This window comes from Brassica napus, chromosome C8, assembly GCF_020379485.1.
Source record: "Brassica napus cultivar Da-Ae chromosome C8, Da-Ae, whole genome shotgun sequence".
NCBI classification, from domain to species: domain Eukaryota; kingdom Viridiplantae; phylum Streptophyta; class Magnoliopsida; order Brassicales; family Brassicaceae; genus Brassica; species Brassica napus.
Window position 1 is genome coordinate 3,311,988 of NC_063451.1, and position 13,258 is coordinate 3,325,245.

The 13,258-nt window shown below is 34.6% G+C and overlaps 2 protein-coding genes and 2 pseudogenes across 2 annotated transcripts; 3 read left to right on the top strand and 1 right to left on the bottom strand.

Annotated features, from left to right (window-relative positions):
* The first annotated feature begins 1,660 nt into the window (after positions 1-1,660).
* Positions 1,661-2,570, top strand: LOC125591437 (annotated as a pseudogene).
* Positions 2,571-3,389: 819 nt separating this feature from the next.
* LOC106423815 lies at positions 3,390-4,087 on the top strand (annotated as a pseudogene).
* Positions 4,088-4,216: 129 nt separating this feature from the next.
* Positions 4,217-4,684, top strand: LOC106423816. Its single transcript, XM_048766635.1, has one exon. It carries the CDS (start codon positions 4,217-4,219, stop codon positions 4,682-4,684), a length of 468 nt encoding a protein of 155 aa, XP_048622592.1.
* Positions 4,685-6,188: 1,504 nt separating this feature from the next.
* On the bottom strand, positions 6,189-8,215 carry LOC106423850 (protein JINGUBANG). Its single transcript, XM_013864609.3, has one exon. It carries the CDS (start codon positions 8,045-8,047, stop codon positions 6,638-6,640), a length of 1,410 nt encoding a protein of 469 aa, XP_013720063.1. The 5' UTR covers positions 8,048-8,215; the 3' UTR covers positions 6,189-6,637.
* Positions 8,216-13,258: the final 5,043 nt, after the last annotated feature.

The window sequence follows — 13,258 nt, forward strand, 5'->3', positions numbered from 1 at the left end:
ATATATATATATATATAATATCAGGGATGAAATTGTCAAATTTATTATATTCATCAAAAGTCAAAACTGAGATTCCTTATATTTTACAAGATTTTTTATCATACAAAAATGCTAATAAATAAGAAGAATCAGATACAAATATGATACAAATGATTCTTGGATCATATCTCATGATTTTTTCTAATTAAAGGAGAAACCAATTGATTGAACAATAAAATCCAGTCAGAACAAACAATATATATAGAAATATTACGCTATAAGACACATTCTCACTTTGGAATTATACTTGGAAACACTTCCCACTTGTAACACATTTTTTCTCTGTGATTTGTCTTTCTTACCCTCAACTAAGAGCATCTCCAAAAAAAAATTTATAACTTCAAATATAGAGTTTTTTGCTCTCTAAAAAGGAACTTCAAAACTTCAAATTTTGAGTTTTGAGCAGTGAAACTTCAAATATGAAATTTCACTACTCAAAACTCTAAATTTGAAGCTTCATCTTTTTATTTGCATTTTGGTCCTTATAATTAATTATATCTAACATTTATGATTTTTAAGTATTTTCTCATTCATAGTTTTAATCTTTAAAACTTTTGTATATTTTAAATATTTCAAATTTATTTTTATAAATTTAAATTTTAAACTTAATTTTAAAAATAAAAAAATAAAATAAGATTTATAATATTTTAAAAGTAGAATTAGGCAATAAGAATATTACAAAAGAAACTTAGTAGAAATTTTTTTAAGAAGATACATGAAGACATAATTATTACACAAATTTAAATATTACAACAACACTAATAGTTTAGTAAATTTTCTCCTGGACTTCTAAAATATTTTCCAAACAAATTTTGTGTAACCCAAAATAGAGCATTAAGAAAATAATTTTATGTAATAATATAGTATTTTGCTTGTAATTTAATATTTAATTATGTATTCTATTTATAATTTTATATTTTAATATAAGATTTTATTAATTAATATTACTATAATATTTTTATATATGTGCTAGTTATCTATAAAAGTTTTATGGATTTATATTAATAATGATAAATATAAGGAGCATAGTGTGAATTACAAATAATTTTGAAGTAAAATTTGAAGTTTTGCTTTTGGAAAAAAATATTTTTTTTTGTTAGGAGAGAAAAACACCTTGAAACTTAAAATATTGCAAAACTCTATAATAGAGAGTTTTTTTGGAGATGCTCTAGGACACAACTACACATTCCTGACTTTCTCTAAGACTACTTACAATGGCCTATTGAATTTGTTGATTCAATAATTGAAAAGGTGCAATGGGGTATTGAAAAGGTAGATGAATCTTACGTGCATTCAACATAGTTGAAATAATTCAACATTGTTGAATCGTTAAAGATAAGGCAAAATTGACCCCCCAAAAGCCACTTGTCACTAAAACATTGGTAAGTGAATTTTCTGATTTGTTTTTTCCTCTCAATTATTTCAGATCAATTATCTCTTAAATTTTTATTTTTTTTTAAATATTTTTACATCAAAATTTTTATTTTTCATACTCTATAAATAGAGACTTTTTTCATTTGACTTGGACACAGAAAAAAAACTCATCTCTTTCTACTATAATTTTTATATTATTCTACAAAAAAAACTCTTGATTTTATATTTTTCTTCTTTTTCAAGTGAAATGAATCCCAATAATAATCTTTTTAACACACAAAATTCTAATAATTATCCTTTTAACTATCCAAATCCCAATAACTATCAATTTCAGAATCAATCTTCTAGCAATCCTCAACATTTACCAAATTATGATTATTAACCAAATTTTTTCATGCCATCAGCTATTCCAACCTATCTTCCAAATTATGGATCGATGATGCCACATCCATCTCAAACACCTTCTTATTCTTCTACTCCACATGGTAATGAAGTTGTTCCAAATGTTGGAGCAACTGAATTTCCTGAATTTTCTACACAAATGGCTCTTGGTGGTATGAGAGGTCTTAATGAAGTGACTCCAAATGCAGTGGATTCAACTTCTACTCGTCGGAAAAGCCCCAAGTGGACCACTGCGCAAAATTTGGTGTTACTGAGCGGGTGGGTTAAATATGGAACAGACAGAGTTATTGGCCGAAACCAAAAAAAGCGACGCATATTGGGGTAAAATTACAGAGTATTGTAATGAGCATTGCTCATTTGATCCTCCACGTGATTTGATATCCTGCAGAAATCATTTCAACTACGTAAACAAAATATTGGGGAAATGGATCGGTGCTTATGATAATGCTAAACGTCTACAACAAAGCGGGTGGTCGGAGAACGATATATTGGCGAAAGCACATGAGCTTTATTCAGGTGAAAAGAATGGACATTTTAATTTAATGTCTGAATGGCTCGATGTCCGTGATGAACCACGTTATGGTAGTCAGGTAGGAGGAAATACTGGCTCTGGGAGCAGTAGATCTAAGAGAGTCCATGAAAGTGATGCTAGTGACTCCAACTCTGTAGGATCCAGTGCTCGTCCAATGGGGAGGGATGCAGCTTTGGAAGTGGTCAATGAAGATTTTATTGAATTCAAACAAATCAAGGCGTAAGAGTTGGAACGCTTGGAAAAAATAACCATGTTGCAAGAGGAGTCAAACAAAAGGCGAAAAGAGGCAACACAAAGGCAAGAAGAAGCAAACCAGCTGATGAAAGAAAAGACTCGGGCTAAGAAGATGAAGATGTGGTTAAAGCTAAGTGAAAAGCAACATCTCAGTGACCAGAGCAAAGAGCTGTTCAAACAGTTGAGCGACGAGTTATTTGAAAATTAATTATAATCACAAGTGGTTGTCTGTATCATGTCACTCCAAGCTTTAATAATGTTCGCTTGTCATCTTCTATTTTAATAATGTTTGTTTGTCATGTTCTATTTTAATAATATAATATGTATCTTTCAGCTTTTATCTGAAGAATCTTATCCTTGAACCACTCGACATACTTTAATAATGCTTTCAAGTGCCTGTAACTTTCATCTACCTTATCTTTCAACCACTCACCAAACTTTAATAGTACTGTCAAGTGCATGTGACTTTCATCTATCTTATCTTCCAACCACTCACCAAACTTTAATAATGTGGTAAAGTGCCCGTGACTTTCATCTATCTTATCTTCCAACCACTCACCAAACTTTAATAATGTGGTCAAGTTCCCGTGACTTTAATCTATTTTATCCTCCAACCACTCACCGAACTTTAATAATGATGTCAAATGCCCGTGACTTTCGTCAATCTTATCCTCCAACCACTCACCATGCTTTTATAATGCTTTCCTCCAACCACTCAATTTGTTGGTTCCATTTTCCTATAAATAAGAACTCATTTCTTCCATTTATGTATTTATAAAATAAATCTCAACTTACTAAAACAATCTCAATGGATCCATCAGAATTTGATTTTGATATCGAAGCTTACAAAAGGCAGTCTGAAATTGAAGAGAGGTATATCCTAAACCACTTTAGAGAGCGTCGACAAAAAATAGAGCAAGATTATCCATCTAGTACAAGAGAAGATACTTCAAGAGAGATCATGCAGCTGCAAATCAAAGGCTGATTGACGACTACTTTTTCAATCAACCTACATATGACGATGCAATGTTTTGTCGACGATTCCGGATGCGAAAACATGTTTTCCTCCGGATTGTTGGGGATCTATCAAGCAGTGACGACTACTTCACCCATCGATTCAACGCAGCTAATAAAGAAGGTATATCTCCATTAGCAAAATGTACCACATCCATGCGAATGTTAGCGTATGGTGTTGCAGCCGACGCGGTGGATGAATACATCAAAATTGGAGGTACTACAGCTTTGGAGTGCTTGCGTAGATTCTGTAAGGGAATCATACAATTGTATGAGCAAGTGTATCTCAGAGCCCCAACTCAAGATGACATGCAGAGAATTTGGCATGTTAGTGAAAAATGAGGGTTTCCAGGGATGATTGGGAGTATTGATTGTATGCACTGGGAATGGAAAAATTGTCCTACAGCGTGGGAAGGACAATTTACTCGAGGAGATAAGGGAACCACCACTGTTATTCTTGAAGCAGTTGCATCCCATGATCTATGGATCTGACATGCGTTTTTTTTATGTTCCGGCACATTAAACGATATAAACGTTCTAGATTGTTCACCAGTGTTTGATGATGTTGAACAAGGAAATACTCCAAGAGTGAACTTCTTCGTGAACCAACGTCTGTATAATATGGCGTATTATCTAGCTGACGGTATCTATCATTCTTATCCTACTTTCATCAAATCGATTAGGCTTCCTCAAAGTGAACCAGACAAGTTATTTGCAAAAGTTCAAGAGGGTTGCCGGAAGGACATCGAACGTGCATTCGGAGTGTTGCAGGCTCGATTTAAAATCATTTGTGAACCAGCTCGAATGTGGGACATTCCCGATTTGGCTATTATAATGAGGTCATGTATCATATTGCATAACATGATTGTTGAAGATGAACGAGATACATATGCTCAACACTGGACTGACTATGATCAATCTGAGGCAAGTGGATCTAATGCACCACAACCATTCTCGACTGAAGTGCTACATGCATTTGCAAATCATGTACGTGCTAGATCGGAATTGCGTGATTTCAATGTGCATCATGAATTGCAAGCAGATTTAGTCAAACACATATGGGAAAAGTTTGGAATGTTTCATGGTTGAAAAGATTTTTAAGTTTGTCGATTGAGTTTATTGCACTAATTAAGTTATGTGTGTTTTATTATTTATGTCGTGTGCTTATTAATGTATTGTATTATATTTTTATTTTCTTGTAATTTTATTGATTTTAATAAAGTTTCTATATTTTTCGTTTTTAATATTTGATTTTATATTAAATTTAAAAATTAAAAAAAATTATTTAAAACATTTGTTTGATTCTAAAATATTTAATTTTATTTTATTAAATTATTGTTAATATATATTACAAAACATATGAAAAACAAAATTATTGAAAAAACAATTATAGGATAGGGTGTTGAATAAAATTTAACAAACCATTGTAAGTGGGTGGGTGTTGAATTATTAGATATAAGAGAGAGAAGACGATGTGAAAAATAGAGAAGACAATGTGGAAGGTTTTGAAAGCTTAAACCAATGTTGATAGCCTAACTAATCTCATTTCAACTAGATAACATAAAAAAAACAATTAAAAATACAAACCCGGATCTCTAATCTCTCTTGTATCTGACTTTCGAAATTCAGATTTACTTTACTCGCTTCTCAGACCCTAATCGCCAAGATCCCCTTTTTTTCATCGTCTTCAATTTGTAGAACACGATGAAACCCAAATTTATCTTCTGCTTTGTCCATCAGATCTCCTCTTCCAAACAGTTCAGATAACAAGAGCTAAAAAGATTGGAATTTTTCATAACACCCAGAAACAAAATTAGTTGATTTCAACTGGAAGTGTGGGAAGAAGGGAACAAGAAACATCTGATTTGGGCTAAATAGGGTTACAAGTCAAAAATAAGAAAGAAAAAGAGGTTGAGGGAGCAAAGTTGTTATCAGATCAGAGATCAATCGATTCTGATGTTGAGGTGATGGCAGATGCAGTGGAGAGCTTAGCAAAAAGAGTGACAGAGAGTGGGTTTGAAGCTAAAAGAAAAGCTTCGGAGATGGGAGTGGCAGAGGATGCGAAGAAGTGGGAACGGTGATGGCCGATGCGACGGAGATTCAATTTCTCGTCGATTACTGGTATTTGACACCAGCACAACTTTCTGTTCTCAAGATGTGGAAGCGGTGATGGCGGATGTGGTAGAGCTGCAAGAGCAATCATCTATATATGTAATGTATGTTGTTCATTCTTACTTTTTAACTCTGCTTTACGTTTTTTCTAACTCTGTCCTGTCTTGTGGGTTTCTTTAGAACTAGATGAATGCATTTTTTCAGATAGGTCATTCTGGTTAAATTCACTAATATAGTTTTGTCAGGACTCAATCTTGTTCGCTATAGATGCATGAACCATACATATAAAAAGCTTATTAGACAGTTAACTGTTGCGTTACGTATGTTCATCCATCATCGACAATAAAATATCACATTTTACACAAAAAGGTCACACTCATTTTCAACAATCTGAACTAATATATCCACCTTACGTATCACAAAATCTCTAGTTGCAGTGTCATATTACAGTTTCCAATATAAAATAAAGAAAACAACCATAAAAAATGAAAAGGTGGAATTCATTCAACAATGACAACCAACCCTATACAAACATATGACCCATTCATAAATATATACAAACAAGTTACATTTAACAGATTTTTTTCTATTTTTTTCTATTTTTTTAATTATAGCGGAATCTTTCTTTCCTTTCTTTCTCCACCTTCTTTCTTCTTCTGGTTACACACATTATTTAAATATGTACAAACTACATAGAAAGAATCTAGACAACAAAAGGGGACACGACTTTATCGAACTTTACAAGAAAAGACAAATTTCACATGACGTGGCTGTTTATTATTGGCCGTTCACTTGTACCAAGATCTACCTATTTGCCTCCCAATCAATTTCCACTTTACGACAAAGGGAAACAATCACATTAGATGGGCCGCGTAACATTCTATCACGCGTTTCACACCTTTACGCGCTGTTGACTTTAATGTTCAATAATTAAGACGCGTAGTCCGTCACGCGCCACACTTTCACCGATTTGTCTAAACTTCCACTGTACACTATCCACCGTTGATCTGCTTTATCACCGTCGTTAACCTCGTCCTCTGCTTCTTCCACCGCCGTTAAACACTTAACAGGTCCGTCGTGATCCATCAAAACAGAGAGACACGTGTGAGATCCGTCACCGTTCCTCCTCCAAACGCAGATATTTTTATCAGCTCCCCCGCTCAGCAACAGACTCCCGGCGGAGGTGAGACATAGCACCGCCATTCGGTGGCCGTGAATCGTCCCACCGTGAGTCAAATATTTCTTCCGTTCCCAGAAATTAACGGAACCGTCAGATGATCCACAGTAAATCACAGCGTCGATTAAATTAACGGCTAACGCCGTCACGGCGCTCTCTTGTTTCATCAACACGTGTACCAGAACATGCTTGGTCTCTCTCCCTTGGAGCTCACGTTTCCATACTTTCAACGTTCCGTCGGCTGATCCGGTGAATACCAAATCGTCAAACCCGGCGACCACCGTGTTGACCGCGTCGTCGTGAGCCTCGATCGATTCTAGACATTTCGAATCTGATAATCTCCAGACTTTTAGAGTCTTGTCCCACGAACCGGAGTATAGCAAACCGAGATCTTCATTTACGGTAAGACACGACACAGCGTCGAAATGTCGGATCTTCAGTTTGTTTTTCTTGCGACGAGTTTCGACGTAGTTTTTAGGGTTTACCGATTTGGTGAGAAACTCTTTCAGAGTCGGTAAGCTTCCGACCCTTGAGTATCTCTCTGGGTTTCCCTTCGAGCCTCTCCAAACCCGGATTTTACCGTCTTGGTGACCGGTGAAAACCCGGTTATCTCCGGTTATCACAATCGCTTTAACAAACCCGCTTGTGGATTTAAACCCGGAGAAATCTTTCAGATCCTTCCAGACCCGAATGTTCTTGGAATCGGATCCTGTGAAGAGAAGATCCCCTGCAGCAGCAAGGGAGTACACGTGTCCCTCTTGCCTCACGATCGTACCGACTAAACCGTTATCTGGATCATCCTCGAAATCGCTGTTTCTGGTTTGGTAAATCCAAGGCGATTTGTGGTACGGAGAACAGGATTGGTTCCAGGATGACTGATTAGTAGAGGAAAACGCCGTCGTATTGTCGTTGGGTGGATAGTAAGTTTGGTTCCATGGAGATAGTGGGTAGATTGGTGATGATGATGAATCGCTAGTTGAGGCGTTGCTTGGACGCTGAGAATCGCTGTTGGTGCTAATAGCGTCTTTGTTGTCGCTGTGGTTGTGATCGCCGTCGGTGTGGTAAGCTTCGTCGCCGGCGTCGAGGGAATCAGATTTCAAGAAAGAGGCGAAAGTGAGCCTCCGGTAAGGATCGTTGCGACTGTGGTTATCTTGAATAGCCATACTTTTTTCGAGATTACAGAAACAATTGATTGATTTATTTGTGTTGGACAGAAAAGAGAGAGTTCGATCTTTTTTGTTTTTTTTTTCCGCGTGTGGTGTAACTATCTTGAAATGTTAAGCCCTTTGTCAAAAAAAAAACAATCTTGAAATGTTACGTAGAATTGTAACTATAGCAGAAGGAGATGGGTGGGGGTATATATACAGTTTCGTATGCAGAAATGTAGGAAAACTTAAGACGTGTAAAACCGACACGTGTTGGAGAAGACGTGAGTCGAAGACCGGACACCGGTTGTGCCAGATTCATTGGAAAGTATGCAGACAGACATTATTTTCTGTATAAAGTAATATATAAACTAGTATTTTCGTTTGTTTATTAAATAAAGCCCTTAGATGATCTCCAGCCCGTAACACTATTATATTGTTAAAACCACTCTATTTTAGTGTAATTTTAGCACTAACAAATTTTTTTTTCTAACCATAACACTAAATTTCACATTAAAAATTATTTTATAATATTATATGTATTTATAGTTTTATTTGTTATTTATTTAATTGTCTATTTTATTAATAAATTAAGTGAATAGTATTTTAGTGTGGTGAATAGTATTTTAGTGTGGTGAATAATGTCACACCAAATTTGGTGTGAAATTATAGTGTTGTACTAAAATAGTGTGATTTTTAGTGTTGGGTTAGAGAAGGTTTTAGTATCAAAATCACACTAAAATAATGTTTTGGAGTTGAGTTGGAGATGACTTTAGCTATGTAAAGTGATGAATATTTCGTTACAAGTTGACAAAATAATTAGTTACATCGTCTATTTTCACGAAACACTTCAAATTTCTAATATTACTAAGTACATTTTTGTTGATCAAATGTGAAGGTATTTTCACCAGCAAGAGATGTGAATGTGTGGAATCAACTTTTCATAAATGTTTAATGTAACTGTGATTTTCAATGGGCAGAAAATAGTAAATTAGAAAATGCTACAAGTTAAAATTATGGCTGTATAAGCAAGATGAGAATGTTATTTTTTGTATGCTATATATTATCGCGTTTATGGTTGGTGATTATAAAAACAGTACCATGATGAGAAACTAGGTCTGTCCAATATGGTAAAACCGAACTGTGCCGAATCGAAATAGATAATATGGTGTGATTTTGATATATACCATATAAACCGAATGAATATGATTTTATAAAAACCGTAAGATTTGGATATGGTTTGGTTTATAATCGATTAAACCGAATAAACCGAACAAAACCGATCAAATGAAAATCTGTACATATGTACATATTTTATAACGTCACATGAAAATCTATTTGTTATATAAGTTATTCTTTTGTTAATAATTATTACCATATTTTTTATAGTAATAAAAAATCCTAATTTGAAAAATACTTAAAATATAATTAAATAATAATTCATCGCAACTAAGGCTTCTTATTTTCTTAGTCTTCTTCTTTTAATCATTTTGCTTTCTTTTAACATTGATTAAATTAAAGTGAATGGTTATAAATTTGATGGATAATAACTAGAAAAAATTCTTCACAACTTTTTTCTTATTTATAAACGGGAAAAACTTTTCTTTCATACTTTTCTTTTGTTTTGTATTTTTATTTTCAAAATTTCGAGCTTTGATTTTAATTCTAAATTTGATTATTTCATCTGAAGGTATAAGCATTTTTATTTTTTTTGCTCTTTTATTTGAAAATATAATATTTTTTTAATAAATGACTGCGATGACAATATGACTCTAAAATTTATATAATATAATCTCAAACTAAATTATTATTTTTGGTATAAAACCGAATAAACCGAAAACCGACGATATATAAACCGAACCGAACCGAAGTAAATATGGATTTAGAATATTAGTTATATTTTACTAACCGAAAAACTGAAAAACCAAGAAACCGAACCAAAACCGAACCAAAACCGAACCGATATCCGAATTGAACCCCCCTATAAGAAACCACTAATCAGACTTGTATGATTTGACAAAAATATGGCTTTGTTTTATTTTCGGTTGGTTGGCGAATAAAATAAGATAAGGTATGTGTGTGGCTGTGCTGTTGGCTCCTCGTCTTCACACGTTGCAGCATCATACTATAACATTACGTAATAGGGAGCAAACACAGAAAAGGTGTTTCTCGAAGCGTTAGAGAGAATTTAATAATTAAAATATTTTACCTTAAGATTGGTATTGATCACGTTGTGAGAGAACTTTTCTTCTAAATGTTTGACTTCTCTTTTCTGTAACTCCTCAGTCCTCAGTTAAACAAGTTGAATTAGGTTTTTATCTTGTTTAGTTTCAAACACGACAGAATTATGAATAACTTTCCCATTTTTGTTTCGCTTTTTCCTTCGTTTTTGACGTAAATATGAAATGTAAAAATGAAGAAGAGATGAAATGTATTTTTCAAAAGAAAAAGGTGTATGTTGGATAAATCAGTGTTTATATGGGACTTTGTTGGTAGCTGAAGACTCGAAGTCGATGGTCAATTTTATACTAGGTTGTACATGTTCCCATTAGAAGCTTTGGAATTTAGGTAATTTAACTACGACAGCAAATAATGGATAAAGTTTTTCACAGACAGAAGATTATACAGTTCATATTATTGTCAGGAGAGTAGGCCTTTTCAAGCTAAAGAAGCTCATAATTTTTAACATGATTACCAAAAAAAGAAGCTCACAATATTACTCTTTTTATTTTAAAAGAATATATGTTTAAAAGTTCTTACACATATTAAATCATTTTGTGATGAATCATTTCCATAAATTTTAGCCAGTATAAATCTAGTAAACACAACTAATCTTATTGAAATTTACAATTTACCACTATTACTTAATAAAAAAAATACTTTGAAAACGGAAAAAATGTAATTTTAGAAATAAATATTTTTTCCTAAAACATGAATCTATTTGTAATGGAAAAAGTAAAAATAATTTGACCACTGTTATAAATCATATTGTGGATGTCATAACCGGTCCAGTCTATAACCGGCCCAATACCTAGAGAGAGAGAGAGAGGCGGCCGCAAGAGAGAGAGAGAGAGAGAGAGAGAGGCGGCTTAGAAAAGGGGAAACCCTAGTTTCCTTTTCCTTGTATTTGTACACTTTCCATATTTATGTCTTTCCTTTTATCTCTTTGTAACTCCCATATATAAGGGCACCTTATGATTGATTAATAATAACAAGAACTTACAGATTCTAATTCCTTAAGTTCACAACACGTTATCAACACGAAACTCTAAATCTCTAAGCTAATACCCAATTCGTCAAACCCTAAAACCCTAGCCGGCTTGAACCCTAATCTTCCCGGCGAGAAACCTAATCCCGATCGTGATACAAACCATCCAGATCCCTAACCTGTTCGCGACCTGATCAACCCGATCTCAGCTCATCCAGCTCGCGTTCCCGACCTGCTCCAGCTCATTCGGGACATCAGCCTCAATCCGGTAGTAGCCAGCTCGCGTCTCGTTCGTGTCCAGCTCGCGGTTCATCCTTCTTGGTGGTCCGGTTTCAACAATCTACTAAGCTAAAAGGTAATTCGAAATCTAAGAACCTATGAATCGAATTTGGATTGTTTGATAAAGAATGAAACCATAAAACCTAATCTTTATGATAAAAGCCATAGGATAATAGATCAAACCCTAATGAGTAAATCGAAGCTCTATAAGTTCGATACCCCAAACCCTAAATCGAGATTGATCTATTGATCAATTAAAATCAAAATCCTTGATGATTTTGAATCTCAAATTAAACCCCTTTTGATCTAAGATCAAATCGAAACCCTAAACCCTAATTTGAAAAATCGGTTTTGATTGTTTGAATTTGAATCTTGATTGATTGTCTTGATCAAATAGAACTGTTGCTAAGATTGTTTAAACTCGAAATCTGAATGAATTGAAATTGTTTTGCTTGTTTAAACTGAAACCCTAATTGAAACCGCCTGTTTGATAAGTGTTTCCATATAACCTAGTCTTGATTGTTTTGATATTAATTCTGAAACTGCATGCTAGGTTAATTGTTCTAGACTTGATCATACCTCGTGGCCGTGCGGCCTTGTTTCATTCATACCTAACCTGATCACATTGATTGATTGCAATTACACTTAGAACCTTATGCTAAGATCATAATGAATTGAAATCAAATAGCCGTGTAATTGATCTCTTACTTGACCGAGAGTTTTGTTTGTATATTACTGTTTTGATTGCATCATGCATATCTCGTATGAACTGATAGAAACCATATATGCTAGGATTGCAATTACAAAATGAACTGAATGCATAAAAACGAACTGATTGCATCCATAGTCGTGCGGCTTGTTTCTGTTTTGGCCGTGAGGCTTCTTCGTTGACTGTGAGGCTTCCTTGTTGGCCGTTAAGGCTTATTGATTGTTTGAACATTAAAATTGCTAAAAGATCTAAATTATATAAATCTATGTTTTAGATGTCAAAAATCAATAACTTGGACTTTGCCGCCCTAAATCTCTCTGGAGATAATTACCTTCAATGGGCGCTTGATGCTAAGATCATCCTGAAATCCAAGGGACTCGGTGAGTGTATCACCGAGGACAATAATGCCAGTGAAAAAGATCGATACAAAGTCATCTTGATCATTCGCCATCATCTAACTGAGAGTCTCAAAGATCAGTATCTGACCATTGAGAATCCACTTGATCTTTGGACAGAATTAAAATCGAGATATGATCACCAGAGAACGGTGATCTTACCAAAGGCTCGTTTTGATTGGAGGAATCTCAGAATCCAGGACTATAAGTCCGTGGACGAGTATAATTCGACACTGTTTAAGATTGTTTCTAAATTGAAACTGTGTGGTGAAAGTATTACGGATCATGATATGCTTGAGAAAACCTTCTCCACTTTCCACACAAGCAATGTGCTGTTACAACAACAGTACCGTGAGAAAGGTTTCACGACTTATGCTAATCTTATTTCTTGTCTCTTCCTCGCTGAGCAGAACAATGAATTATTAATGAGAAACAGTGAGATGAGACCTCCTGGCTCAGCCCCACCACTTGAAGCACACGTCACAGAGGAAAATAAAAAATCCCATCACGTCCAAGGAAACGGCCATTATGGTCGTGGTCGAGGAAAGTGGAACGGACGTGGACGTGGCCGAAGCTCCTTTAGCCGCGGGCGAGGGAATCAACATGGTAGAGACCATGGGCGTGACTGTGGCTCATTT